The sequence below is a fragment of the Grammomys surdaster genome, unplaced genomic scaffold (genome assembly GCF_004785775.1).
Source record: "Grammomys surdaster isolate TR1022 unplaced genomic scaffold, NIH_TR_1.0 125742, whole genome shotgun sequence".
NCBI lineage: Eukaryota > Metazoa > Chordata > Mammalia > Rodentia > Muridae > Grammomys > Grammomys surdaster.
Window position 1 is genome coordinate 1,079,599 of NW_021620574.1, and position 27,354 is coordinate 1,106,952.

Here is a 27,354-nt window from a genome sequence, read left to right on the forward strand (position 1 = left end):
CCCGGCCCTGACGTAGCAGGTCTCTCCTACTTTGCTGACCCTGCTCTTCTCTTAGGCATGAGCTCCCCAGACTTCGACAACCAGACCCTGGCCGTGTTGCGGGGCCGTATGGTGCGGTATCTAATGCGCTCTCGTGAGGTGAGACAGGCTGTCACTCCTCATTCTGTCTAAGGACCCCCTCTGTCGTCCCTGCCTTGTCGTCCCCTGGCCTGTGGGGGGCTTCCTTTTCTCATTCTTTGACCCCAGCCCTCACTTCCCCCATTTTCCCAGATAACCCTAGGTAGAGCAACCAAGGACAACCAGATTGACGTGGACTTGTCTCTAGAAGGTCCAGCCTGGAAGATCTCCCGAAAGCAAGGTATGCCCACCCTGCTACTCCACAGAGAACAGGTGGTCTATCCGTTTTCTAGCCCTAGTCCATGGTGCCTAGAGAAAGAACCCTTATGACTTAGGGAGAAAGGCCAAAAAAGTTGGCGCTCTGAGATCTCTACCTCAAGTGCCTGCACGCCTTCACATCCAGGAAGCAGAGGGACACTTGGCTGTCCCCTGTTTGTCTCCATCTTGTCATTTCTTTTCCTTTCTGCATCTACAGGTGTCATCAAGCTGAAAAACAATGGTGACTTCTTCATCGCTAACGAGGGACGGCGGCCCATCTACATCGATGGGCGGCCTGTGCTGTGTGGCTCCAAGTGGCGCCTCAGCAACAACTCTGTGGTGGAGGTGAGTTGAGGATGGAGGAGGGTGTCTCGCCTGGTGCCTGACAACCTGGGCCATGGATGTGGCTCTGTCCACCTCGAGACTCAGCCATCTTTCTCTCCTGCCCAGATCGCCAGCCTGCGATTCGTCTTCCTCATCAACCAGGACCTCATTGCCCTCATCCGGGCTGAGGCCGCCAAGATCACACAACAGTGAGGCGGGTAGCAGAACCAGGGCATGCTCTGGCTTCAGTTTTCCCTGTCATCCCAGCTCCCTTGAGCTGAGAACTCAGGCTCCTGGAAAACCCTTGTGCCCGGAGTGGGTAGTGGAGGCCCAACTGCTGGCCCATTGACTGAGCCTTTGAGGCAAGGTGGGGGTCACCATGGGGAAGCCAGGAGAGGCTGGGACCCCTGCGCCTCCCCAGAGCCCGAGCCCCACCCTTGCCGCATTGTCACTCCTCTGTCTCCAGTGACCAGCTTTAGACTCCTCCTTTTTTGTTTTTGTGTTTTGTAAATAAAAAGTACTGAGTTCCAAAGTAGTTTCTTTTTATTTTATGTTTTTTTAATATAAAAAACATGAGGACAGTGGAGTCGGGCACATGCAAGGAATGGCAGAACCCATCCTCATCCTCAGGCCTCTGCTCCCATCAGGCAGAGGCTAGACAAGCAGGTCAGTGAAGCAGGACCTCTGGATCCCTAGCCTGGGGCCACCTGAGGCTCCAGCTCACCCTCCTTCTTCCTCAGGCTCCATGTGTGAGCCTGGCAGCCCTGTGAGGCTAGGTGAGCAGCAGGTGGCAGGGATTTGCAGTCCTCTCCGGCCTGGAGTCAGACCCCCGTGCCCTCCTCCTGGGTCCACTGGACTGTGCCGGGACCGTGGCAGCCAATGAGCACCATCTCTAGGCTGTGGGGATCCCAGGGCAAGGCTCGGCCCCCTGACCCTGGAGGGGGCTCTCCAGTACTGGTTGCCTCAGGCTGGCTCACAGGTGCTGGGGTCCCAGTCCTAGCCCCTTCCTCAGGAGGAGGGGGTGAGGCTGGGGTGCTGGGCTCTGAGCAGAGGTCTCCAGAGCCAGGGGGCTCTGAGTCTGAGGTGGAAGTCCATAAAGCTGTGGCCTGGGGCCAAGGGGAGCTTTGAGATGCGGGAGGGCCCCAAGGCCAGGGTGCCATGAGGGGTTGGGGGTGCCCTGGACGGGGGTGAGGCCAAGTCCCACTCAAGACAGAACCTGCTGGGGGCTGCAGGCAGTAGGACGATGCCCCAGTGTCCACACGCAGGGGTTGTAGGAGTCCAGAGGCAGTGGCTGGGCATGGCCCCTCTCCTGATCCCCGGGGACAATGTCCTTCCCCTTGGGGCACTAGGATGAGCTGCACAGCCTGGCGAAGTGACTGCAGTCCCTCCCGCATCTGCAGCACCTGTTCAGACAGCTCCATCACCTTAGGTGTGGGGATAAGAGGTCACCAGGTCAGTGGGCCACCCATCTCAGCCGGGCCTGCTCTTCCCTCCCTGCTCCCACCTCATCAACCCACCGCCTGCCGTAGCTTGTCCAGTGTGTCTGTGTTTCTTGCCTCACTGGGCCCCAAGGGGACAGTGAGCAGGCCGCTCTCTGTGGGAAGGATGGGACTGTCAACCAGAGCTGCTAAAAGACAGACAGTTAGGATCCAGGCCTGGCTTCTTAGCACTGGTCTGGTTCACCCTGCTGCTCCTTTCTGGCCTTGATCAAGTTGCTAAATTTTGCCTAAATTGTCAGCATGAGAACCACTCCCAGCAGCCCTGAGAAACACTGTCTACTGCTCTCCTCGATGCCAGAAGCTGTCCCTTCGTAGGGCAGGAGGAGATAGTCTCATAACCCATGATGTTCCCTCAGGTCTGTTGAGCCCTGAGCTCTGTCTGCCTCCACACCTCCTGAGTGCTGGAATTACAGGCAAACGCCACTGTCTAGCTAGAAGTGGCTCTTCGCATCTGTCCCTCATCCTGTCCTAGATCATGTCCCATTTCCGTGCTGCCTGTCTCATCCAGTGCCAGGTTCAACTCGGTCTTCCCAGCCCTGTCTCCCAGTAAGGCAGACATGTGCCAAGAGTGTCAGGTATTCTAATTTAACGTGAACAACATCCCATTTTATAGACCAGAATCAAGACCAAGGCGCCGAGCTTACGATGTTGGAAAATTGGCCAGGCCGTTATCCAAACCTTCAGGCCAGTCATCACTGGCAGCCTGGGAGGACTTTCTGGCAGGCTGCCCCACAGTTTTAACGCCAGACTCAGATACCACATCGCTTGAGGTCTATGAGGCAAATGGGGTGCCCACCAACATTCCCTATTCCCACATCCAATACCTGGTACTGGGGAGGGGCTGCTGCTACATTCTGGGCCAGACTGACCCACTCGGAAAGAGAACTTATGCTGATCAGAGCTGCAGCCATCCTCAATGCCATCCACGACCCTGTTGACCCAAGAAATGAAGGCAGGACATCAAATCAGATGATAGGCAGCCACCGTGGTGTCAGGAAGGGACATTCCAGTGGTCACACGTGTTGGCTGCAGAAGTTCAGAACTGGCCAGGGGACCTGGGCATCCTAAGAAACATGGTCGGTCCCTTTTCTGAAGAGCTTTCGGTTTAGCTGAAGAGTACATTGGAGTAACACAAAACAGGATTTCAAGGTAAGCCACCTCTAACCAGGTAGCAGGATCACAGGAATCAGGGAAGGCAGGCAAGTTTAGACCATGGCGGCTGGAAGGCTAGGGCCTGGAATTGTACCAGGAAGGCAAGTTGTAATTGAACAACTGTGTGTCTTTGGTTTTTATCCAAGGATTCAAGGGAAGCTGGGAGGTGTCTGGTAGCTCAGCCACTTCCCAGAGCAGGTAGAGTGTAAAACTATGCACAGCAGTTAAGAGCCTGTTTTGTTCTTGCAGAGAATGTGTGTAGAACAGCTCACAACCACCTATTACTCCAGGTCCAGGAGACCCAGTGCCCTCTTCTGGCCTCTGTGGGTACCTGCACTCATGTGCACAGTCCCATTCCTTCCAACCAATTATAAATAAAGTCGAGAAGGAGAAAGGGGGGAAGAAGGGGGGAGGAGGAGGAGATGAAGATGACAACATGATGCCAGGCATGGGGCACATCTGTAATCCCAACACTCAAGAGATACTCAGGGTGAGGGTGTGCTTAGTTGGTGCCTCTGTCCTAACCACCACAATCTTCTATGAAGTCCAGGGCCTGCTCACCTGGGGCTCAGGTCTGGGGGTACATTCCATGGCATGGGGGGCAGCTGCAGCCCATCAAGTGTCCGTGGATGAGCAGAAGGACCAGCCTCAGGCTTCAAAACCCCTGCCCTACTTGGCCTCCCTCTGCCACCCAGCCGCGGTCGGGGCGCAGTTCGACGTGGGGAGAGTAGTTTGGCAGCTGAGGAGGAGGAGGTACAGCCAGGTGACAGCAGGGGACTGGAGGGCTCATCTGCTGGGGCTGGTGAGACCGTGTGTCCCTGCTCCCCATCTGTCTCCTTCTCCTCCAGTGTGGACATGAGGGTGTTGTCACCACTCAGGGAGCTGGTATCCACCTGGGGACAGAGGGGAACAGGGTTCAACTTGGGCGGCCACGGCTGTGTTCCACTCCTCTTCCTTACCAAGGGACAGGAAACACCAGCAGAGGAAACCGCTCTGGTAGGAGTAACTCGCTACACTGTTGCCACTGTGAAATCACCAAATCTGCCCAAAGATGGATACAATAGCCCTCTACTTGGTCCTTCAGACTAATGAGACTATTCACTGTGCACTAGTGATAATCCCAAAACCTCTCTGGGGTTCAAATGAGAAATGTCCCCACAGTCTCAGGCATCTCAACAGTTGGTCTCCAGTTGATGGCACCTTTTGCTGAGGTTTAGGAGGTGTGGTTTTGCTGGAGGAAGGTAGGGAAGGTTTTGAGAGAAAAATAAGCCAGCCACTTCCACGGCACTCTGTCCACTTCCTGCCTATGATAAAGTACATGAAGCTTCAGCTTCCTGCTCCTGCCTCCATACCTGCTGCCTTGTGTCTCCAACATGACAGACTCATCCCTCTGGATGTAAGCCCAGATAAACCCTTCCTCCTGCAAGTTGCCCTGGTCATGATTTATTAAAAGGAAAGGAACTACTGTACCCTCAAAATCTGCTATTTCATGACGAAGGGTCAAGGGGCTCTATGGGACCCTTATTCAGAAGCAGCCTACATGGCTGACGCCTGTCTCTGACCAACCCTCCACCTGCAGTCTACACTGTAGACTCTATAGGGTTCACCTGTTAGCAAGTGTACTGGGCTCCTGGCACAGCAGGTATTGTTTTGGCCAGGGCCAGTATTTCAGGTAAGCCAAAGCTGGACTTTTTTTTTTCTCTTTAAGATAGTGTCTCGGGCTGGAGAGATGGCTCAGCGGTTAAGAGCACTGACTGCTCTTCCAGAGGTTCTGAGTTCAATTCCCAGCAACCACATGGTGGCTCACAACCATCTGTAATTGGATCCGATGCCCTCTTCTGGTGTGTCTGAAGACAGCGACAGTGTGCTCACATACATGAAATAAATAAAATAAATCTTTAAAAAAAAAAAAAGATAATGTCTCTTTATCAGGTAGCTCTGGCTGTCCTAGAACTCACTACATAAAACAGGCTAGCCTTGATGTCACAGAGATTCACCTGCCTCTGCCTTCTGTGTGCTGGGATTAAAGGCATATATTATTACCACACCCTGGCTTTGATTGACTTCTAAATCACAGAGTCGGTTCAGACCACATTAACAGCTCTTGCTGAGAACCTGGGTTTAACTCCATGTGTGTTGACAACATCCACCTGTCTTGGTCTTGTCTTAAAGGCCTTGACCGCCCTTTTCTAACCTTTCTGATCACTCGGTGGCTCACAGCACCACCTAGAACTAGAGTTCCAGGATGTACGATACCCTCTTTCCAGCTTCTTGAGGGCTCCTGCACGCATGTGGCACACACAAATTCACACGGCACACACAAGTACATCAAATAAGTTAAAAAAAAATAAACACAGTGAAATGAAAGCACTGAGTATAGACTCTCACCCTGAGGCAAGGAAACTTTCACACAAGCCCACAGGTCCCTTTCTGTCCCCCCAACTTTGTTCAGTCCATCTGCTCCCTGAAACCCAGCCCCTCCACACCCATGCACAGCACCCTCACCTCTGCCGAAACTCCCCCAGCTCCCAGGTTGTAGCTGAGCTCCCCTCGGAGGCCACGGCTAAAGCGTGGGGCAAACTCGGGGTACAGTGCGAGGCTCTCGTGTAACCCGGCCAGCTGCAGACACTGTAGGACGCAGTATGTGAGCCCCTTTACGTCTGCATTGGCCTTCACTACTTGCTCCCGCTGGGGCAGCTCGCAGCCGATCAGGTCACCCTTCCCTGGGGAGAGGAAGCCAAGGTTAGCAAGCTACTTGGGGAAGGGAGGGATGGGCTGTAGACTGAGCAGATATAGGTCCCAGCTGTGGTGTGGTCCCTAGCCCTCGCTGGCACTTGCATACACCTGGGGTAGAGGACAGTAGGACCCAGCCTCTCAAGCACATCCAAGAGCAAAACACTGGCTGAAACCTCTGCATCCAAGTAGGAAGGGCATCCCTTCCTATGGTTCGCAGACAGACAGGCTGTTAATTAAACTCCCCTAGGGAAATTAAGCCAATCAGATTTCCAGGCCCCAGCCCAACCCTTAGCATTACAATCTGATTTTCTTAAAGGCTCACAGGTGATTTGGGTATAGCTTGTCCAGGGATCAGAATTTGGTAACAGTTTAGTGCCCTGTTTGGCATGGTGAAAATGTCATTGCTGTGGTATGCTGGCATTGCCCTGGGGTGATCTCACCTAAAGGGTTTTCCAAAGTTAGCTGAGAATACCACTTGGCTGACAATGACTATCAAATGACACAAGCGGATCTCTGTGAGTTTAAGACCACCCTCCTTTACAGAGCTAGTTCCAGGACAGCCAGGGCTACACAGGGAAACCTTGTTTCAAAAAACAAAACAAAATAAAACAAAAGGATGTTGGAACCTCAAAGATGCAGACAGGGGTGGTCTTAGAATCACACCTGGGGGGGGTCTGTGGTCCTATGGAGAAGGTCGTTTGAGTCAGTAATGATGAATCATCTGACAGAGCCAACCAGAGACCTTTGTGTCTCTTCATCTTCCCTTTTCCCTCTTGTCCAACCCCAGCAGGGATCGGCAACCTGGGCATGGGCAAAGGCATTTTGGCTCCTATCGGGGCCAGCCGAGTGATCAGAAAGGTTAGAAAAGGGCGGTCAAGGCCTTTAAGACAAGACCAAGACAGGTGGATGTTGTCAACACACATGGAGCCCAGAGGCCTCTAAATGTATTTGGAGTTTTGCTCAAATGGGCCTCCTTTAAGTTTTCCTGTTTTGAAGTTTCCTGGCTCCTCGGTGAGCTGTTTGGGTTACAAGGGAGTTTTCTAAGGAGGGAGCTGTGTTCTGTGTGATCTGGAATAAGACAGGTGTGTCTGTCCTCAGCCAAGAAGTGAGACTAAAGACAGAGTCAACAGCAACATGGGCCCTGCCACTGGCACCTGGACCACGGCTTTCAGGTTCAGCTCACCGGGTTACATCCTCTTGCTCTTGGAACACTTGGCTGAGTCAGTTTACAAACAGGTTGAGGCCAGAATCACTACTGTTGGCTACAGGGCCAGACCCAGCTTGCCAGGAGCCAGATGGATGCACCTGAATGCCCAGCTGAGGAGGCAGGTGGGATGCTGGGATGAAAGCAAGGCAGGAAACCAGGTCACAGCTGGGCACATGTACTCCCAGCCCTCAGAGGCTAAAATAGGAGACGGCACGTTCAGAGCCAGACTGGGCTCCATAGCAAACACAGAACACTCAGTTCTGGGGCAGGATCCGAGCCAGGCACTTAGGCGGGCATGCGGAGCTACCGAGTGACCAGCTGGACAGTGGTGCCCTGACCAGTCTTCCCACAATTCTAATCTCTCCAGCTCTCCTCGGCTCCTCAAGGGTCACCACTCACGCTTGTGTTGTATATATATAACACTATATTCCCTCCTTCCTTATTTATTTTTTTTCTTCTGCATTTTGAAACAGTGTTTCATTTATCCAGGTCTGGCCTCCAGCTCTTAAGTAGTCCAGGATGACCTTGAACTTCTGATCCTCTTGCCTCCACCTCTCAAGGGCTGGGATTACACACATGAGCCACCATGCCTGGGTTTAATGTAATGCTGGGGACTGAGTCCAGGGTTATGCTTGCTCTTGCCTGCCTTCCTCGATTCCTCCCTTCTTGCCCCCACCCCCAGATGGCCCTGCTATGTTTCTTAGGCTGGCTTAGAACTCCTCGGTCGCTCAAGGGATTCTTTTTGTTTGTTTGTTTGTTTGTTTTTGTTTTGTTGTTTTTTTTTTTTGAGACAGGGTTTCTCTGTGTAGCCCTGGCTGTCCTGGAACTCACTCTGTAGACCAGGCTAGCCTTGAACTCTCGAACTCAGAAATCCGCCTGCCTCTGCCTCCCAAGTGCTGGGATTAAAGGTGTGCGCCAACACCGCCCTGCAGGATTCTCTTGCCTCAGTGTTCCACAGGCTTTGGCCTCCAAGCATATGCCACGATCTAGGGCCATAATTCCATTTTCCCAGTTCTAGTATATGTTATATCTAAGCTCAGAAGCTACACTTACGGAAGATGAAAAAAAAAAAAGTGCTTTAACAGTCTGCCACCTTGCTCAGGCTCCAAGTCCCCTGGCGGCATTTCTTTTATCTAAGGCTGTTGGAGGGCCCTCCTCCTCAAGTGAGAGGAGATGAGCAGCAGTAGCTGCTGGGATACCCAGCAACAGGCCACCACCTTCTGTGTTCTTTTCTGTCCTAGTCTTCATTGTGGCTGGCTGTGGGGCTCTGGTTGTCCCACAACTAGCAAGGACTTGGCTGTGACCTGATCATTGCCTTTCTTCCCCCTGGTATATGAACCCACCTCAATTACCCAGGCTGCCTCAGTTCCTTGCTCTGCAGGGTTACCAGTGAGAGCCTCCCGAGGCTGCAGAGCGCAACCCCTTTACAGGCTTTTTACTGTACAGGCCTGTGCTCTGCAGAGCATAGGCTCTCCTGGTGCTTGTGGGCACACCTGGCCCTCCTCAAATGCTTCCCCCCTGAGGTCGTCACCCTCCCAAGGCACCTGGCTATACCACGTATACCAGCCAACGCCTAGCTTAGCTTGGTGAATGATAATGGTTTCTGTAATGTTTCCTGTGAGATTCCAGAGTCTCCGAACAGAAGGGCTGAGCAGAGAGTCCTCCGTGAGTCTACTGTTGCCTCTGCTGTGCTGGCCCCTTGTCCTCATTTAGGAAGCTGATTGTGTTACTTTCCCTTTCCCTTTTGCCATAGGAAGGGTGTGCTCTTTATCTGAGAGAGGCTACCCTGTCACGTGCAGGCTGAGCTCCACTGTCACCCATCTGGGCTTTGGAGCTGCTCTGTGAGACCTGTCCTTTTTCTCCCTTGCTAGAGCACTGTCCTCTGTACTTTCCACCATGGCTTCTCTATCCCATCATGCACTGGCTCTTCTTAAAAGCTGGATCCCCTCATTGGCCTCATCCTAGGAACTGCCTCAAAGTTGCCACCTCCTCCCGTGTTGCTACTTTGTTATCGCTGGCTCATCTCTGAGCTTTGTCTAGGGCTCTGGCTGTTCCTGACTCCATCCTGTCTGTTTCTTCCCTCAGTGGCTTTGTATGCACCCACTCTCTGATTTTTCCTTGAAATGGACACGAAGTCCCTAGACACAGGAGCCCCCAAGCACCCTTTCTCCCGTCACACTAACCTAGAATGGCGAGCACAGTGCCACCTTTGAGGACCTCCATGGAACCTGAGCACACAAAGTAGAGGGCCTGGAGAGCGTCACCTTGGTGAATGAGGTACTCCCCGGGCGTGCAGAAGGCGGGCCTCAGGGCCAGGGACAGCGCCCGCAGGCAGCCGCGGCTTGCTGCCTCGAACAACGGCAGCTGCAGGACCTCCTTGTGCAGGTGCATGGCGATGTCTGCACGAAGCTCATCCGGGAGACTCTGCAGCAGCTGCAAGTAGGCGGTAGGAGAGGGTTGGGGTTGCAGAAAAGAAGGTCCGTTCCAGCCAGCCCCTGACCACCATTTCCAACCTCAAGAAGCAAGAGGGGGACTTGGGAGGCAGAGGCAGTTGGATCTCTGAGTTCAAGGCCAGCCTGGTCTACAGAGTGAGTTCCAGGACAGCCAGGGCTACACAGAGAAACCCTGTCTCAAAAAAGAAAAAAAAAAAAAAAAGATGCAAGAGGGGGAATGGAAGGAGGTCCAAGCCTCCCACTCAGCATTAAGGTGCAGAGGGTACAGTCAATGGAAGAAAAGCTCTTTGCAGCTCTCTCCTATCCCCTTTCCTCCTCCTGGCCTCAGATTCTGACATCAGTGAGCACAGAGCCCACAGACCCAACTAGGGTTCTGCTCTGTCTCATGTATGGGTGCTGTCTCTGCAAAAGAACCAGGAAAACTGTATTTCTGCATTTCCTACCCATCCACACCTACACTCCCGATCGTTGAGACCAAGCACAAACCCCTTGAGGAGGTAAAAGGCTAGAAGCAGCCTAGGAGGCCACCACACCTCAGTGGTATCGATGCCATTGTTCACAGCCCACGTGGCTTGGAAGTACTCAAGCATACGCTGCTTGAGGGGTTTGGGGATGCGGTGGATGCGGATGTAGTCTCGAAGGTCACGAGTGCGGCTGTGGTACAGAAAGCGGCGAGCATACATGCGCTGGATGATGGCCGTCACATTCCCAAACACCACTGCATGCATCAGAGCTGGTCAAGAATAAAGAGGAAAGGTGACACATCTTCCAGTCCCTGCCTATCCCCATGTTCCTGGGCAGGGTGCACGCTGGACAGGGTGCATGGGTGTCTCTCTCTGCCCTGGTCTGGTGGATCACCAAAGGCAGACTCTAGATCTCCAGTTGTGAGAGAGGTGGGCGTGGAGGGGCCCAGAAAGGCATGGCCCAGCCTCACCTCCAATAAGCATGGTGCAGATGGAGAAGATCTTCTCGGTGTCTGTGTTAGCGGACACGTTGCCGAAGCCCACACTGGTGAGACTGCTGAGCGCGAAGTACAAGGAGGTGATGTAGGCGCTGCGTAGGGACGGGCCACCCAGCAGCTCCAACCCGGTCCCATTAGCTTCGCTGCCGCCGCCGCCGCCACTGCTACTGCAGTTTTCGCTCTGGCCAGAACTGTTCCCTCCATCTGGACTCCGGCTCACCAGATAGTACGGGGTCTCCAGCCTGCGTGCCAGCTCCTGCAGCCAGCCTGGGGAACAGGAGGGGGGCACTGAGCGAGCAGGACACGTTCTGTCGTTCTGCAGATCCAGATGTGCTCGCTGGCGCCCCCTAAAGTGGGGTACTGCAAATGCAGGCCCACCCTTGTGGCTTCTGTGCAACCTCTCTCTCCTTTCCTTGAACAACCTCATCTATCCCTTCACCTCTCAGCAGGACGGCACAGGAGGAAGGCTGTCAAGCTCCACCGCCGGATCCTATTGGTGCCCCCATAGAGTAAGGAGAGTCACACCCTCTCAAAAGATGCTTGCCAACATCACAGAAGGCATCCGATAGCCAGGCAAAGAGGCTGGGGTAGGAATGGCTTCTCGTTGCGTTTAGCCACAGCCTGGTCCTTAAGTTAGAATAGCTGAGGCCATGTCCTCTGTCCCATTCATTCACACTATTTTTCTTTGTCCAAGCCCATCTGATACTGAAAGCCCTGCCCCTGACCATCCAGGCATACCCTGCTCCTCAACGTCAGAAACCGCCCAGTCTCACACATATTGCCTCAACACGCCCACGTGGATGTGTACACATATGCCACCGAGGTACGACACATACCCCACACAGTAGAGAAGGCAAGGGCACACATGTAAATGCTCTACAGATGTCCAGCCACGACCATGCCCGCTTGCACTTCAAAGGCCTGTGCATGCTTGAGAAGCTAATGACCACAGGTGACTGGACACTGACACGCTTGCACACAGATGAATCTATATGTGCACATTCACACCCACACACCCTCCCAAACAAATAGACTTCCTTGCACACACATGGGCAGAATGAACTATTAGATGGTGGCCGAACCTACCCAGTCTTCTCTGGACAACGGGGAAGAGAAGCAAGTTCCCAGGGCTGACATACAAACCCTGGGCCACGCTCCCCCAACATGCAGACCCTGGGCCACACCCCCCCGACATGCAGACCCTGGGCCATGCTCCCCCAATATGCAGACCCTAGGCCACACTCCTCTAACACATAGACCCTGGGCCACACTCTTCCAATGCACACAGTGGCCAGGCTCCCACAGAGGGACAGAGGGACAGAGAGACAGAGGGACAGAGGTTATATTGTAGGATAGCAGCTAAACTGAAGAGCATCCAGGAGGGGGTCAAACCTACGGGTTAGTGGGCTGGGCTTAACAGCTTCCTGGAAGAGGAGATATGTGTGCTTAGCCTTAAATGGTAGGAAGGGTATTTTTTAAACCTTTCTTCCTCCCTTTTTCCTTTCTTTCCTTTTGTGTGCACACAAGTCCTGGTGTGCATGTGAAGGTCAGAGGACAATTTGTGGAAGTCTGTTCTTTCCTTCTGCTGTGCGGGCCCTGGGGAGCAGACTCGGGTTTGCCAGACTTGGCAGTAAGCACCTTTATGCATTAAGCCATCTTGTGCGGTATCTGGATTTGTTGCAAAGAATGGGGTGCACCTGTGGGTTTAGTGCTTCAGGGCCACTTGGAGGTGAGCCAGAGACAGCGACAGGGACAGGGACAGGGTGGCAGCTGACCCTAGAACTGCCTCATTACAGACTCCCCCTGGGAAAGGCAGGTGCCAAGGAGCTGGCACGGCTGGAGTGTCCCCGTTTCCACATGCTCGGCAACTAGCGGGCTCAGGGGAGCGGCCAGGTGAGTCCTCTGAACACACACCTGTCTCCATGCACCTGGCAAGGGCTCACAGGTGCCTCATCATCTCTTGGGGAGCTGATCAGAGCAGGTTCTAAGAATGGCTGGTGACCCCACTGAGGTCACTGGACATGAGAGGCCACCCAAGCAGCTAGGAACTCAACAAATGTCAGTTGTTAAGAAGCCGACAGAGGACCAGGGGTGCGGAAGAAAAGGCATGTTCAGTTTGGGATGCATCGGAAGTTAGAAATGGCTGCAATGGGTTGGAGAAATGGGAAGGGTGAAAGTTGAGATGTCCTTACGGTGATGTCAGTGGGCTGGTGACAGGAACCACTGCGAGGAGGCAGGAGGGACACATGTGAAACCCGTCTGCAGTCTCTGAGACTTGGAGGGGCTGGGAAGAGGGGCTCAGCGCCAGTGTGGCTGGCAGAGTCAGGGGCTATAGCCTTATAGCCCCAGAAAATCACCACAGCCTCGTGGATGGTGTGGAAACATGAGGGTGAAACCGCTCAGCGAGAGTTAAGACCCAGAGAGTGGGTGGGAGGAGGAGAAAGGAAGGAGGGAAGGCGCTGGATAAAAAGGCTGTCTGCCTTTAGGTTCAGGGAGAATGTGGATTCAGGCACCATAGTGAAAGACACAGTAGGAAATGGGGCAGCGGCCTGGAGAACCTGTGGGGACAAGCTTCAAGGAAGGTGGCTTTATAGGAAACCATGAGGTCTTTACCTGGCCATCCACAGCTGGGCAAGAGCTTGAGAAATGTGACCAAGGTCACCAGGAGGACACTAGGGGTGACTGAGACTCCCCCAGGCCATCACCACACAGTTGGCAGCCATCACACACGCACACTCCCTCTCGGACATTCCCACACGAGGTAGTCACATCCGTACGCTTCCCTCTGACATGCACGAAACCCTCCTCTCAGCCTGCAGTACCGATCTCGGGCAGTTCCGACTCGCTGCTCTCAATCTCTTGCTGGCCGATGTAGAACCAAACGCAGGCCACCCAGTGAGCGAGCAGGGCGAACACAGCCATGAGCAAGGTGAGCACAACCGCGCTGTACTGCGAGTACCGGTCCAGCCTCGGCAGCAGGCGCAGCAGCCGCAGCAGCCGCACGGTCTTCAGTAGGTGAGCCCCAACGTACTAAGATGGGGAAGGGAGGTTATCTCAAGCCAACTCTAACCCTGCCTGTATCAGCCCAAAGCTCACCACCCAACACAGCCATACTCACCACGTTGACCTTGAAGGCATGTAGTAGGTCAAAGGGCAGTGCTGCTATGACATCCAGCAGGAACCAGGTGGTGACATAGTGGAGGCAAATGGACTTTGGGGCAAATACCACCTGGCCTGACTTGGACACAAACGTAGTACGAAAATTCAGCACAATATCTGTGTGGAAAATAGGCAATCAGCAACAGGGGAGGAGATAGCTCCACACCGACCTGGCCAATGCTCGATCCTGCTCCAGGCCTTTCAGATCTGTGGCCAAGCTGGAACTCTAGCATGCACACACTGTTGTACCCATTTTACAGAGGGAGGAAACTGAGGTTTGCTGAAGCTATTCTCAGCTCAGGGCTCTAGAGGACTTTATTGACAGAGATAACTTTAGGATCTAGGCTTGATTGGAAAACTCCTGGGTGACAAACCAGGGAAGAACAAGAGAGACACTTGTGGGGCAATGGAAACCATGCAAAGAATCATCTTTATAAAAGCCCAAGGGGCCTGGCCCCGAGTGCAGCAGCAGGCACAGACCTCACATACCTAAGATGAAGAGGACCTCCACGGCCAGATCACAGACACTAGGTGGGCCACGAGCAGCACTGGGCTCCCGTGCTGTGCTCACACACACACTGTATGGCACAGTGACAGCCACATAGAGTGTGGCAAGCAGGATGAAGCCATCCCAGGTGGCTCTCAGAGCCCCACAGTGCAGCAGGATAAAGGGTGACTTCCGGATAGCAGCGACTTTATATTCAGGCAAATTTGGCTTCTCTCCAAACACCCCCTGAGTGAGGAAGGGCGGGTCCGGGTAGAGAAGAGAGGATATGGACAGAGGCGAAATCAGGATGGCATTTAGAAGGGCATTCACCTCCCATCTCACCCTGCACTCTCAAAGTGGTCCTGACACGTGTCTTATGTATGGGCTGAGGATCAGGAAGAGCCGACAATGAAACCAAACAATGGCTTAGGAGTAGAGACAGAATTGAACCCAGGACCATCTGACTCCAAAGCCAAGACTTTCTTTTAGCAGTCTGATGGATCACACATGACCTATTCCCTCACCAGGTCCCACCCACAAAGGTCTGGTGGGACCCAAGTGGCTTCTGGACATTCTCTCTGAGGTGAGTTTAGCTCCCATCCCGGATCTCCTCAGCCTGCAACACCCTGCCCCCAATCCAAACACACACCCAAGGGCACAATCCACCTTATTGAGCTTGTGCTTGCCCTTGGGTTGCTTCTGCAGGTGACCAGAGAGGTGGTAGAGGACAGCCCGGCTCCGCCTCCGATTGGCGTTGAAGCCTTTGGATCCTGCTCGACCATAACGGCGCCGGCCACCGCCTGCAAGAAAAGAGGGTCCTGTGACAGTAAGCTGCAGATCCCAGGCATGGGACACTAGTTGCTAGTCTGTGGAATGATCTGGCTCATTGACCCTTTTGTCTTTTCAGAGTGAGGGGTTAGGGATTCCTCATGTCACCTGGGTCACTTGTCAATCAGAACTATGCAGTCCTAGGGTCCAGCCACACAAGAAAAAGAGTCGGTGGAGAAAGGTCCAGGAAATCTCTAAGAGGGTCTCAAGCTGCAGAGCCAGCGGGAAGCCATCAGCAGAGGTATGGAAGCCCAGAGGAGCCCACACTGATGTCCGACACCAGCAAACCCCAGGCTGACGGAGGGCAGAACTATGGCGTGGACTGTACTCCCGGCACCTCCAGACAGTGATGAGATTTTGGACCAGTGTTTCTAATGACGGTTCTGTGACTTAGAAAGCTTGCCCATTGAGGGGGTTTTGCCCTGGGATCCCCACCCCAATCAGGCACGCTGTGCAGAAAGAAGTCAGGTGAGTATGTTCCGCCTCATTAGTTAGTGGGGGGGGGGGGGTTCCCCGCACAGGTAGAGTTTATTTGACAATTGCAACTTTGTTTCAATTAGCCTGTTAGGACAAGATTCCCATCCCGGGACTAAACACAGAGCAGCACTGGCAGAGAGGAGTCCAGTGAGCACAAGACGTGGGTGCCTATAACCCACACTGAGTGTCACGGATCCCCCCCACCCCGAGCCTGAGCCCAAGCCTCTGCTTCTAAATCAATGTGACAGAGCACACACCTCTCTCCTTCCAGTTGTCAGGGCCTCCTCGGGTCTTGGTCTCGCTGATGTCCTTGTGAGAGACCAGGAAGAGGGCCACCTCCCCCTTCTCGTTTTTTATAGGTATCACATCCAGGAGACACCAGAATGGAAGCCCTAGGCAAAGAGACAGACTTCGCTGCTTTCTCTTCTTACCTTGTCCTGCCTAAGGTAACTAGGGACAGTCCCTGATAAGAAGCTAGCAGAACTGGAGCTTCCTGGGGAGAGAGCAGCAGTGTGGGTTCAGTCAGGACAAGGCTTGGGAGGGGGAGAAAAGGGAGCAGACATTACTGTCAGACACACTGACATGGGGTGGCTCCCCTCCCCCTTCTGAATATGAGAAATAGAAGATTGGAAGCGGGCGGAGAATGAGACCAGCATGGGAGGATGGAGCCCAGGACCAGAGGTAGGGGCAGAGAAAGGGATAGAAGGGCAGATGGATACATGGGAAGATAGAAAGGGAAAGGAAGAGAGACCGTGAATGGGTGGGCGCCCTGTCCAGCATAGTAGCACTGAAGGTGAGGGAAATTGGTGCCATAGCGCCTTACCGCTCTTCCGGTACAGGATCAGCTCAGCCTTGAATTCTTTGTGCTCATCCAGGGCCTTTCGGATCTGTTGTCGGACCAGCTCACTGGTGTCCGGCCCATAGAGGAAGGAGCAGGCACAGCCTCGCTGCATGACCTCAGCTCTGGAGAAACCCGTGAGGTCACAGAAGCCATCGGAGCAGTAGACCACAGGGAAGAGCCCCGCCACCTGGGCGTTGCCCAGCACGAAGTTACTGTCTGCAAGAGAACAGGAAGGGCACCTTCACCTGCCAGCTTTCCAAACTACCTGCGAAACCCACCAAAGGGTGGGTTTTCATCCCCAAGGAATGCTATGTGTGCTGGTCAAGACCTGTTCATGAATGAGACTTAGCAGGTACACCTGTGCATCAGTGTCCCCAAGGGCTGACCCCCGCTGAATGAATATGAGCGTATTTGAGGATCAGCAGATGTCAATGCGGACTGCTGGATGCAGTCTCGCGTGGGCACTGCTGTGGAAAGTGTCCTGAGCAGTTTGAATAAGGGGTAGGGCTGGGGATTTCCAAAAGACTGCACCACCTGCTCTGGGCCCACCCGGCTTCTGCCAGGCTCACTAGCTAACTGGATAACTAGGCTGGTTGTGTGGCTCCTCCCACGGAGACCCACTTGGTCTGGGAAGCAGGTCACCGTCCATCCTATGCTGTGTTCGCACCCCCACTCCACGCCCTGGCTCAAGGACTATTGAACGCAATCAAGAATGGCGCTGTGTGGATAGTGGTTGAACAACAGAGCCAGGAGCCAAGCATGTCTTGGGGAGTGAGGGGTGCTGAATCAGCAGGCTTCAAGCCCAAAGCAGATGGAGAAGCCTGGGGGGGGGGGGGGGGGCTCTGTGATGAGTTCCTACAGGCTGTCTACAACAGGAGGGAGAATGCTTGTCACAAGTGGGAAGCCCCACTGAGAGAGGGGGAGGGACCCTGTTTTCATGACTTCCCTGTGTTCAGAGCCAGAGGAACTCAGAATCTGGAAGCTCAAGTTGCTTTTTCCAAACTCGCCCGCCCAGTCCGGATGGGAGTCCCCGAGTCAGCTTCTTTGGGGCTGGATGGGCATTCCGAGCGATGGGTTTAGACAGTGCGGCGCGCTTGCAGACACAGTTCTCTGCTGAATCCCGCCTACTCTACCTTCCTTTGCAAATCTTATTTCTAAATCTGGGTTGTGAGCCCTCTGCGCTGTCCACCAGTACGGGTTCCGCGCTTCACCCGACTCGGCCTTCGCAACCTCACCAGGTCTGAGGATGGGATGGATCAGATTGACTCATCCCGGGCCCCGCACCTAGGGACATCTGCTAGCATCTGACCCTGAAAACCTCCGGGAAACCTTCAGTTACTGGAAGGAGAGGCTGGCCCTAGCTTCGAGAGGAGTGAGGAAGGGGATGGCCGGTGGGCACCAAGCAGCAGGTGGCGGTTCGGACAGTGGATTACTCCCCGGAAGCCAGGGAGCTAGGGCCTGACTCACGCGTCCCGTCGAAGCGGGTGGCGATGGTGTCCAGGAAGGTGTTCTGCGGCGCCAGGAGCCCCCGCATGGCCGGCATCTTAGGCGGCGGGGGCCGTCCGCCCCATCCCTCCGGGGCGCGGGGACTCAGCGCCGGGGGAGGGCGCCTGGCTCGGCCGCCCCCCGCCGGGCCCCGCGCCCCCTAGGGTAGCCGTCGGGGGGCTATGCCCGGCCCAGGCTCGCAGGCCCCAGCAGCTGCCGGCGCGCGAGGGGGCGTCCGCGCCGTCGGGGCTGGGTCATGGCGCGCGCGCGACCCCTTGTCGCCCACGGGTTTCGGGCTGCAGGCCCCGCGGCCACCGCTCACTCTGCACCTTTCGTCCGCCCGCGGCTCCTGTTTCTGCTGGCGGGGTGGCTCCCGCTCGGGTTCGACTCAACGCCGGGTCCCCGCAGCTCCCTCCGTCTGTCGGGGAGAAGCGGCAGCCTACCTCCCGCACCGCCGCCTGCACCGGGGTAACCATGGAGACGGGGCACACCCAGTCAGGGCCGCCTCCTTAAAGAGACAGGCCTCCTGCGGAGGGATCCCCCTCCCCTGGGGACCTTGGTGGGGGCAGGGAAGGCTGTCGCCCCCTAGCGCTGCCAGGCTCCCTGAGGCGAGAACCACCGGCCGGGTGGTCTCAGCCTGACAGCCTCGGGCGCAGCCTCAGGCTTCTCCTGCAGAGGGACCAGAGGAGGGTTTGGGGGCGTGTGCGTGTGCGTGTGCGAGTGTGTTGTAGATGTTTCGGAAGGAGAATAATGTCATGAGAACGGGAACTGACGACCAGGCGGCGGGGAAGGTCCAGTAGTTGAAGGTTTGGGCCCCCTGGGGAGCGCTTACTATGCAGAGTACTCGGAAAGGGGGGCTTCTGAACCTGTTTTTCCCCGGTTCAGCCAAGCCTTTTCCCGACTCAGCTCGACCCCCTGAAAAGTGCAGGCAGAAGCTGAGAAAACCCGAGGGTGGGGAGCCCGAGGAGTGAAGTTCAGATGCCTTGGGCGAGACCCGGGAGCGCAGAGGGCGCATCGAATAGGTGAACCCCAAGCCCTCCATCTCGCCCCTCGCATTTCCTCAAGTTTCTGTCGCCGTACGAGGGTCGGAGACTGATCCAGGCCGGACCCCTGTGTGTGCCTGGCTAGACCCCGCTTTAGTAGCAGAGTTTGGTTCTCCCCGGAGCCCGCACCTCCAGCGAGGAGGCGGAAAGCAGGGGCGGACGGCCGTCTCCTGTCTCTGTCCCCGCGCACCACGACCGTCCCCGCGGCCTCTCCTGCCAGCGCCGCTCCTCCTCCCTCCTACGATTTGCCAGTGAGTGCGACTGCCGCCCGCGCCCAGAGGAGCCGCCGGGGCCAAAACTGCAATTTGCTCTCCAATGGGTAAAGCCGGAGCTCGGCACTGCTCCCCTGCAGGAGACACACCCACTGCCACCAGCGTCGGAAAGAGGAGTGAACCCTGCTCCAACTACCCGTCAGCAGCTAGTAAAGCTCCAGGCACCTGTATTTAAATGAGCAGGAGGTTTGGGAAGAAAGGGAGGAAATGTCCCCTCCCCCCAGTCTGCTGCACCCTGGAATCCAGCTCCCAGGAGCGCCTAAACAGTCCGCAGATCTAGTCCTCGCCTCCTGATGGGCCAGGGCTAAAGAGTAACCCCTCCAGTCCTCCCTCCTTCTTTCCAGGAGTTAGATCTGGGAGCAGGGTCTGGACTAGAGAGAAGGACCCTGTCCTTCTTTCCAGAGGGACATTTTAAAGCTCACTTTAAGCCACGATGAGGCTGTTGTTGAAAGCGCCATCTGCGGAAATCTGCTAGCTAGGTTTAAGTACTGCTCTGAACTTGCTGTCCACGAGATATTTTTCTCTCTTAAGACGACTTACCAACATTTCTGTGATTCAGTTCTCTTCATCTGTGAACTGGAAATAACAAGAGCTACCTCTGAGGGTTCTGAGGAAGAAATAAGGGCAAATGTTTTATTTTATTTATTTAATTTTTTTTTTTTGAGACAGGATTTCTCTGTGTAGCCCTGGCTGTCCTGGAACTCACTCTGTAGACCAGGTTGGGCTCGAACTCAGAAATCTGCCTGCCTCTGCCTCCCAAGTGCTGGGATTAAAGGCGTGCGCCACTACTGCCCGGCTTCATGCAAATGTTTATTGTCTGATTTTGAGTCTCAGAGGGATCCTGAGAAACGCCCGGGGTAGTTATTTCACAAAGGGAGAAGAGAGAGGAAGGAAGAGAAGAAGAGAGAGAAAAGAGGGAGAGGGAGGCGGGAAGGAGGAGGACAAAGTCAGGGCCCCATCCATGACAGTCTCCTCACCAAGTCCAGACCCTGCTCCCAGTACACCTGAGGCTGTGTGTGCATATACAGTACTGGTCACCTGAGGTGGTCAGGTCTAAACGATCCAAGCCATTCCCTCGAGGTCAAAAGGTGTTCAGGCTTCCGGTTCAGCGACCTGGACTGACCTAGGCTGGCCTGGGGAGATCAGAGAAGCCAGAGACATCAGTTTGAACCGGGCAGGGTAGATGGCGTGGGAATTACAGAGGCATGAAATTACGGAGGCAAGAGTGGTGTGCTAAATAAGTGCTCCCCCTGGATTCCATTGCTAATGTAACACAGAAGCAGTTCCTATTTGCCAATGGGCGGATGGAGACACTGAGGTTATGCACCTTGTCTGAGACCCCACTGATTGTATGAGCACCATTACTATTTTGGTAAACCTGGTTAGGTACTGGATGTTATGACCACTCTCCTCTCCTCCTCCTCCTCCTCCTCCTCCTCCTCCTCCTCCTCCTCTTTCTTCTAAAACAGGGCTTCTCTGTGTAGCCCTGGCAGTCTAGAGCTCACTCTGCCTCTGCCTCCAGAGTGCTGGGATTAGAGGCTTGTGCCAGCATGCACAGCGTTAGAACCACTCTTATCCCAGAGTGAAATTGCAATCTGATGTGCCTTTCATTCCTTCAATCCCTCAACATATCTAAGTACTCATAAGGTGGGTGGGTCTTTCCCTGTGATGTGGCCTTTCTGATTTATTTATTTATTTTTTTAGTTAGTTATTTAGTTAGCTTTTTTGAGATAGGGTTTCTCTGTGTAGCCCTGGCTGTCCTGGAACTCACTCTGTAGACCAGGCTGGCCTCAAACTCAGAAATCTGCCTGCCTCTGCCTCCCAAGTGCTGGGATTAAAGGCGTGCGCCACCACTGCCCAGTGGCCTTTCTGTTTAAAGGATGCATTCAGGCATCTTCTTTCCACCTATCCCAGCCTCTCAGATCTGTTCGGATCTGGCACGCATTTGTTTATATAGGTTTCTTTGGCTCTTAGTGATTAATTTCCTACCCACGCCTTCTTCCACCCCTAAGATACACTTACACACGAAGGGATGGGGTGGAGGTAGGGGGCCTGTGGTCAGGAGCCAGGGAGGGGGAGGTGGGGTTATTGAAAAGGGAATGGAGCATCAGGCCAGGCCACAGGGCTGCTTTCCTCCCTGAAATCATCTCTCTTTTCCCCATCCCTGGTCTCATTCTGGGCCCTCCTTGGAAGGTTTGGGGAGGGGCGAGGCTGAGGGGGAGCCCTACTCAGAGACAGCTCAAAACCTTTGTCAACAAGAAGAAACTCAGGAGGCTGCATTTTGGAGCTGCCGTGGGAGGCCCGTGGGAGTATTATCTACAAAAAGGAACACGGAGAGAGAGCAGAGATGATCAGAGCAAGGAAAAAACTGCTCAAGACACAAAAGATGGAGGAAGCTCTCCTCCCAACCCCAAGAGCAGGCGGAGTCACCCTGTATGCAGGGGGTGGGAACAGGTGGCTGTCGAGGAACAAGGCTCAGGGGCTCCTCCTCTCTGCCCACTCTCTGCACCCTCCTTTCAGGAGGTCCCTGGCCCAATGGAGCCTGGCTCTCAGCCAGTGCTGCTCTGGTATGGTGGGAAAGTCTGGAATCAGCACGATCTGGGGTATGTTGCAGGGGTCCCTTTGTTTGTAACATGATCCTTATGATGAATGTTCTGAGGGCAGGGGAGGGAGCTACACTGGTAAAGCATTCACCTTGTCCGCATGAAGCTCTGGATTCCATCTTCAGAACCACATCATGTATGCTGGATATGGTGGACCAGGTCTATAATCCCAACCCTTGTGGAGGCAGGAGGATCAGAAAGCTCAACATCAACCTCCCATACATAATTTGAGGGGATCCTGGGTTACATGAGATCTTGTCTCAAAAAAAAAAAAATCTAGTAATACAGGTGGTGCTGTCTAAGGCATAAGGTACGAGTATAAAGCTGGTGCTGAGACCAAGAACACAAACTCAGGCTAAGGCCTGGCGGAAGGATCCCCATCCACACTGGAAGTCCTTGAGACCCGAGTTCTTAGCCACCCTTGGGTTGATTTTAGAGCATTCCTTCTCTTAAATGGAAGGTCCTAGCTAAAGTGGAAGTAGAGCACAGGTAGGTTTTAAAACGGAATCCTGGCAGGAACCTGGTTTAGATAGAGAATACAGAGCATATGACTTAAGCAGAGGAACCAGATGGGTACCAGGCTGACAGCAGTTTGCTCCAACCATGCCCCCAGAGCATCCTTCAAGAAACGGGCTAAACAGGCTCATTTTGATGAATAGTCTGCTGCTGGCCTTTAGAAAGCCCAGGAAGATAGCCTTTAACTGCAGCTCCCCAGAGTGGCAGGAGCCTATGAGGGAGAACCTGAACCCCAATGAATCTTGTCTCCCCAGACTCTATGTTCTACATCAGCCAAAAGGTTTGTTTAAAATCTGGTTAGAGTCAGCCTAGGTCAGATTAAGCTGAAGAGACATAGAAGGAGACCTGAGGTTTGCTTAAGGAGTCAGGAGTGGGTGGCATTTGCTCTGGCTGTTTTGACGGCAGCCAAGGGGCGAGTGGGCAGAGCCGTTGTGCTGACGATGGATGGTGGGTGAGTTCCCTCCTCCAGAAACATCTTCAGATAGGCTTTCCTAGTTACCATGATATTCCCTCACCATCCATACGGTGATAGATAACATTCTTTGACTTTCCCATGGGGAGTTCTGACCTGAGAGTCACTCCTGCCCCCTGTGGTGACTGTCCCTGAGCTCAGCACTGCCTTCAGGCTGCCCCACTTATACAACCCTGAAGCTGGGGTAAGAGTGATGTCCTGGCAAGGAGGGCAGAGGCAAAGGAGGCCAGAGCCCAATGTGCATGGTAGAAAACATTGGACAGCGATGTGTCTGATTTCTTCCTTTGGGTTAGGCAAGTCTGAAGAGTTAGAGGCTGGAAAGCCTCTGTTACAGGCTTTTTAGTAAGGGAGGGAGACAGAAGCAGAGGATTGGTAGAGTGGGCACTGAGCTTGGCATAGGCCAGCTGAGGCTCCCAGGGTGCTGTTCGGCAGCACCTGGCTCAGTATGCTTAAAGCACTCACATCCATGTCTGCATAACTTCAGGACTGGCTCTGAGATGTTTTATTACGGTTCAGTGCACTGACGGCAGCTACCAAGCTATGAAACAGGGTAAGAAACAAGTCTGGAGTCTCTCTACTTGAGTCTGCTGGCTGCCAGGCAGGGTTTTGCTGGTTGGGGGAAAAGGTTAAACCATTTTCCTTGCCTTCTGATCTCAGTGGGGTGCCTATGACCTATAATACCACACGCAGGTATCCGTGTGCCCAAGTGGTTACAGCCAGAAGCTGTAAAATAATCAGGTTTCTGTAAAACAGATCATTAGCTCCCGCAAGTGACTGGCTAAATGGTAGCCTAACAGTGGCTCCTAACAGGCCACTTTAGACACCCGTTCCTTTCAGAGAGCAGGCTGCCACGAAGACACGACCCACATGGAGGGAGGGGCTGCTCACTACAAAGCACACAAAACAAACCCTCACTTTTGTTGGTCAGATGAGTTTCCCCAAATCACTGCTCTGATGGCTGAGCATCTCGGATATTCTAGTTCATGTCTAAGCTCAACATCGTCCGCCCTGTTCCTCACACATATTCACAAGACCATGTCCTCACCCAAGAACACCCACGGTCTAGCCCCAGCAAGCCCAGTGCTTCCTCTCACCTGTCACAGCGACGATCTGGCCTTCATCCAACAGTTGTTCTGCGTCATTACATCTGTGTCTCAGTTGTCTCCCATCAGCCCCTCTACCACTGAGTCTCAGTACCAGCCCCAAACCAGTTCATCAGCTACTTTGGACTCTTTTGTGTGTGTGTTGTTGTTTGTTGTTGTTTTGCAAACACACATGGAGGCCAGAGCTCAACCTTGGGTGATGTTCCTCAGGTTCCTTGGTTTTTGAGACAAAGTCTCTTACTAGCCTGGAACTGGTCAAGTAGGCTAGGCAGTTGGCCAGTGAGCCCCAGGGGTTCGCCTGTGTCTGCCTCTACTCTATCCCACCTGGCAATGGGCTCTGGGGATGAAACTCATGTCCTTATTCCTACAAGACAAGCATTTCCCTGACTGAGCTACCGCCCCCTTCACAAGCACTTGTTTTGTTAAGGAATAGCTTAGACAAACAATTCTGAATTATGACAGAAAGCAAGCTACTCTGGGTGGTGGTCTTGTCTAAGGAGACATTCTGGTCTCTAGGACAGCCCTCGGCATCTTCTCTGTAAGAAAGGATATGGTAAGAATGCAAGCCCAGGACCCCCGTCCACACCAGTACTTAGGAGCCCACCCAAACCTCTCCTTCTCCCTAGTGATACATAGTATTCTGCCGTATGAATCTCATGTATCCAGGTTAACCAGTTCCTGGTGGTAGATTCCACTGCTTGTGTGGGTTGTATTCTATTTATAAGCATTGCTAAAACAAACACTGAATGCTACAGAAACCTTTTCCCACTTGTGAGATACATCTTTAGGGCAAGTTACAAGAAATGGAACTGCTCTTCATAGACTTCTGGGACAGCTTACTGCTGTGCAGCCCGTGCTGACGTCAAACTCGCAACCCTCCTGCTTTAGCCTTCCAAGTGTTGGGACTAAAGGCGTGTGCCACTGTGACCAGGTGATATCACTATAGGTGATAGTGGTCTAATGTACACACTCACCACTAATGTGTGTGCAGATGTACACACTCACCACTAATGTGTGTGCAGATGTATACTCTCACCACTAATGTGTGTGCACATGTATACTCACCACTGTGTGTGCTCATGTATACCCTCACCACTAATGTATGTGCTCATGTATACCCTCACCACTAAAGTGTGTGCACATGTACACACTCACCACTAATGTGTGTGTACATGTACACACTCACCACTGTGTATGCAGATGTATACTCTCACCACTAATGTGTGTCCAGATGTATACTCTCACCACTAATGTGTGTGCACATGTACATCCTCACCACTAATGTGTGTGCACATGTACACAGCACTGTGTGAGTGCAGATGTACACCCTCACCACTAATGTATGTGCACATGTACACACTCACACTAATGTGTGTGCTCATGTACACTCACCACTAATGTGTGCATATGTACACACTCACCACTAATGTGTGCACATGTATACCCTTCACCACTAATGTGTGCACATGTACACACTCACCACTAATGTGTGCACATGTACACACTCACCACTAATGTGTGCACATGTACACACTCACCACTAATGTGTGCACATGTATACACTCAGCACTACTGTGTGAGTGTACAGTGGCTGAGCAGTAAGCTAAGGAGAGATAAGGACAACTGAAACAGGTTGTATGCAGGCTCACACTTTTATTCCCAAAACTCAGGAGGTAAAGGCAGGCAGATCTCTGAATTCAAATCCACCCGGGTGTACATAGTAAGTCCATTCAGAGCTCAGTTACAATGAACTGAAGTCAAAGATGAGTGTCACTGAGGAGTACCACCTAGGGCTGACCTCTGGCTTCCACATATATGTAGACACAGGAGCAAACACACTAATTCCCACCCCCCAAAACCACAAACACCAACATGTCTTAATTTTAGATGTTTTGTTGTTTTTGGCACAGGTCTCACAAATAAGCCCAGGCTAGTCTTGAGGTGGTCTTTCTTCAGGTGGGCACAAACAGAGAAGGAATAGAATGCTCTTGCATTGCTACGCCATGAAATGCTTCGCTTCTTTGCTGGTCTTTACTTTAGAGAGAAATGTGCAGAGAACTTCTTGTGGCATTATGGCTGCTTCTGGCTGCTTCCACTGACTTGTGCCCATCCAGCAGAGCTTCACTGTTTCTGCTGGATCGCACTGCAGCTACAGATTCATGTTTGGTGTTTGCTATTGGACTGGACTGCTGGTATCCTGACCACGAAGAATGGAACTACTTTTAAACAGGTCCCCAGACCCTTTTTCCTATTAACCCTCTTTCCCCCACTACTTCTGGATGGTGGGTTAGAAGGGTACCTTAAGTAAAGTAGGCTTTTTTTTTTGGTTTTGTTTTGTTTTTGGTTTGGTTTTTTGAGACAAGGTTTCTCTGTATAGCCCTGGCTGTCCTGGAATCATTATGTTTGATTCCTAGAATTCAAGTGAGGAAGCCAGGCATGGTGGCTCACATTTGAAATACAAAGACTGGGAAGGGAAGAATCAGATTCCCTGGGCCTCAGCGGCTGGTGATCCTAGCCAACTATCTCCAGGTCAGCGAGACAACCTCCTTAAGACAACAAGGTGTCCGGTGAGACTGCAGACATGGCTCAGAGGTTAGGAGAGCCCTGCTCTTGCAGAGGACTGGAGCGTATTTCTAGCACTTACACTGGGGCAACTCTTGAATTCCAGGGGCAGGTGGGATGAGATCTGTTGCCCCCTGCTGGCCTTCTAGAACGCCTGCATGCATGCATGTACACAAATACATGAAGTCTAAAAACCTCATTTAAAAAACAAAGGTTTTGGTTCCCTAAAAGAGCAGGAGCAGGAGGAGGAGGAGGAGGAGGAGCAGGAGGAGCAGGAGGAACAGGAGGAGAAGCAGGAGGAGGAGGAGGAGGAGCAGGAGGAGGAGCAAGAGCAGAGCAGGAGGAGGAGCAGGAGGAAGAGGAGCAGAAGCAGGAGCAGAGCAGGAAGAGCAGGAGCAGAGCACACACTCTTATGACTAAAACACTGCCCCCCCCCTTTTAAAGTTTTTGAGGAAGGGTCTCACTGCTTAGTCCTAACTGGCATAGAACCCACTATGCAAGCAAGGCTAGCCTTGAACTTTTGGTGATCGGCCTCCCAAATGCAGAGATTATAAGCAGTTACCATATGTCCAGCCAGCATATATGTATACACAGTGTGTATATATGTATACAGTGTATATGCATAGAGTATATGTAGTGTGTATATGTATATACTGTGTGTATATATATGTATATAGTATATGTACATGTGGTATGTGTATAGTATGTGTGGTGTGAATATAGTGTATGTGTGTGTGTGTATGTGTATAGTATGTGTGTGGTATGTGTATAGTATGTGTGGTATGTGTATAGTATGTGT

At 53.1% G+C, this 27,354-nt stretch overlaps 2 protein-coding genes across 2 annotated transcripts in view; one reads left to right on the forward strand and one right to left on the reverse strand.

Moving 5' to 3' along the window:
* Mcrs1 (microspherule protein 1) overlaps window positions 1–1,234 on the forward strand; it is an 8,997-nt gene extending 7,763 nt beyond the window's left edge. Inside the window, exons 12-15 of the mRNA XM_028788259.1 lie at window positions 56–138; window positions 271–358; window positions 593–720; window positions 826–1,234. Of these exons, the coding sequence (XP_028644092.1) occupies window positions 56–138; window positions 271–358; window positions 593–720; window positions 826–912 (386 nt within the window). The 3' untranslated portion in view covers window positions 913–1,234. The remainder of the gene's footprint in view (window positions 1–55; window positions 139–270; window positions 359–592; window positions 721–825) is intronic.
* Kcnh3 (potassium voltage-gated channel subfamily H member 3) lies at window positions 1,225–18,197 on the reverse strand. Its single transcript, XM_028788256.1, has 15 exons — window positions 17,967–18,197; window positions 16,482–16,715; window positions 15,916–16,050; window positions 15,020–15,153; window positions 14,356–14,599; window positions 13,826–13,983; window positions 13,530–13,737; window positions 10,681–10,974; window positions 10,280–10,479; window positions 9,477–9,726; window positions 5,856–6,073; window positions 3,912–4,243; window positions 3,023–3,129; window positions 2,217–2,293; window positions 1,225–2,123 (listed from the first exon to the last, which is right to left on the reverse strand). The coding sequence occupies exons 1-15, from the start codon at window positions 18,040–18,042 to the stop codon at window positions 1,521–1,523; spliced, it is 3,270 nt and encodes a 1,089-aa protein (XP_028644089.1). The 5' UTR covers window positions 18,043–18,197; the 3' UTR covers window positions 1,225–1,520.
* Between the last annotated feature and the right edge of the window lie 9,157 nt (window positions 18,198–27,354).

Bases quoted from the DNA above. Each gene is read 5' to 3' on its own strand.
- Kcnh3 (XM_028788256.1), bottom strand. From the start codon at position 18,042: ATGCCGGCCATGCGGGGGCTCCTGGCGCCGCAGAACACCTTCCTGGAC. The intron at 16,051-16,481 runs GTAAGGCGCTAT...CTCTTTGCCTAG, and splicing joins GATCCTGTACCGGAAGAGCG to GGCTTCCATTCTGGTGTCTC. The intron at 9,727-10,279 runs GTGTGGTGGCCT...GCCTACTTGCAG, and splicing joins ATGGCATCGATACCACTGAG to CTGCTGCAGAGTCTCCCGGA.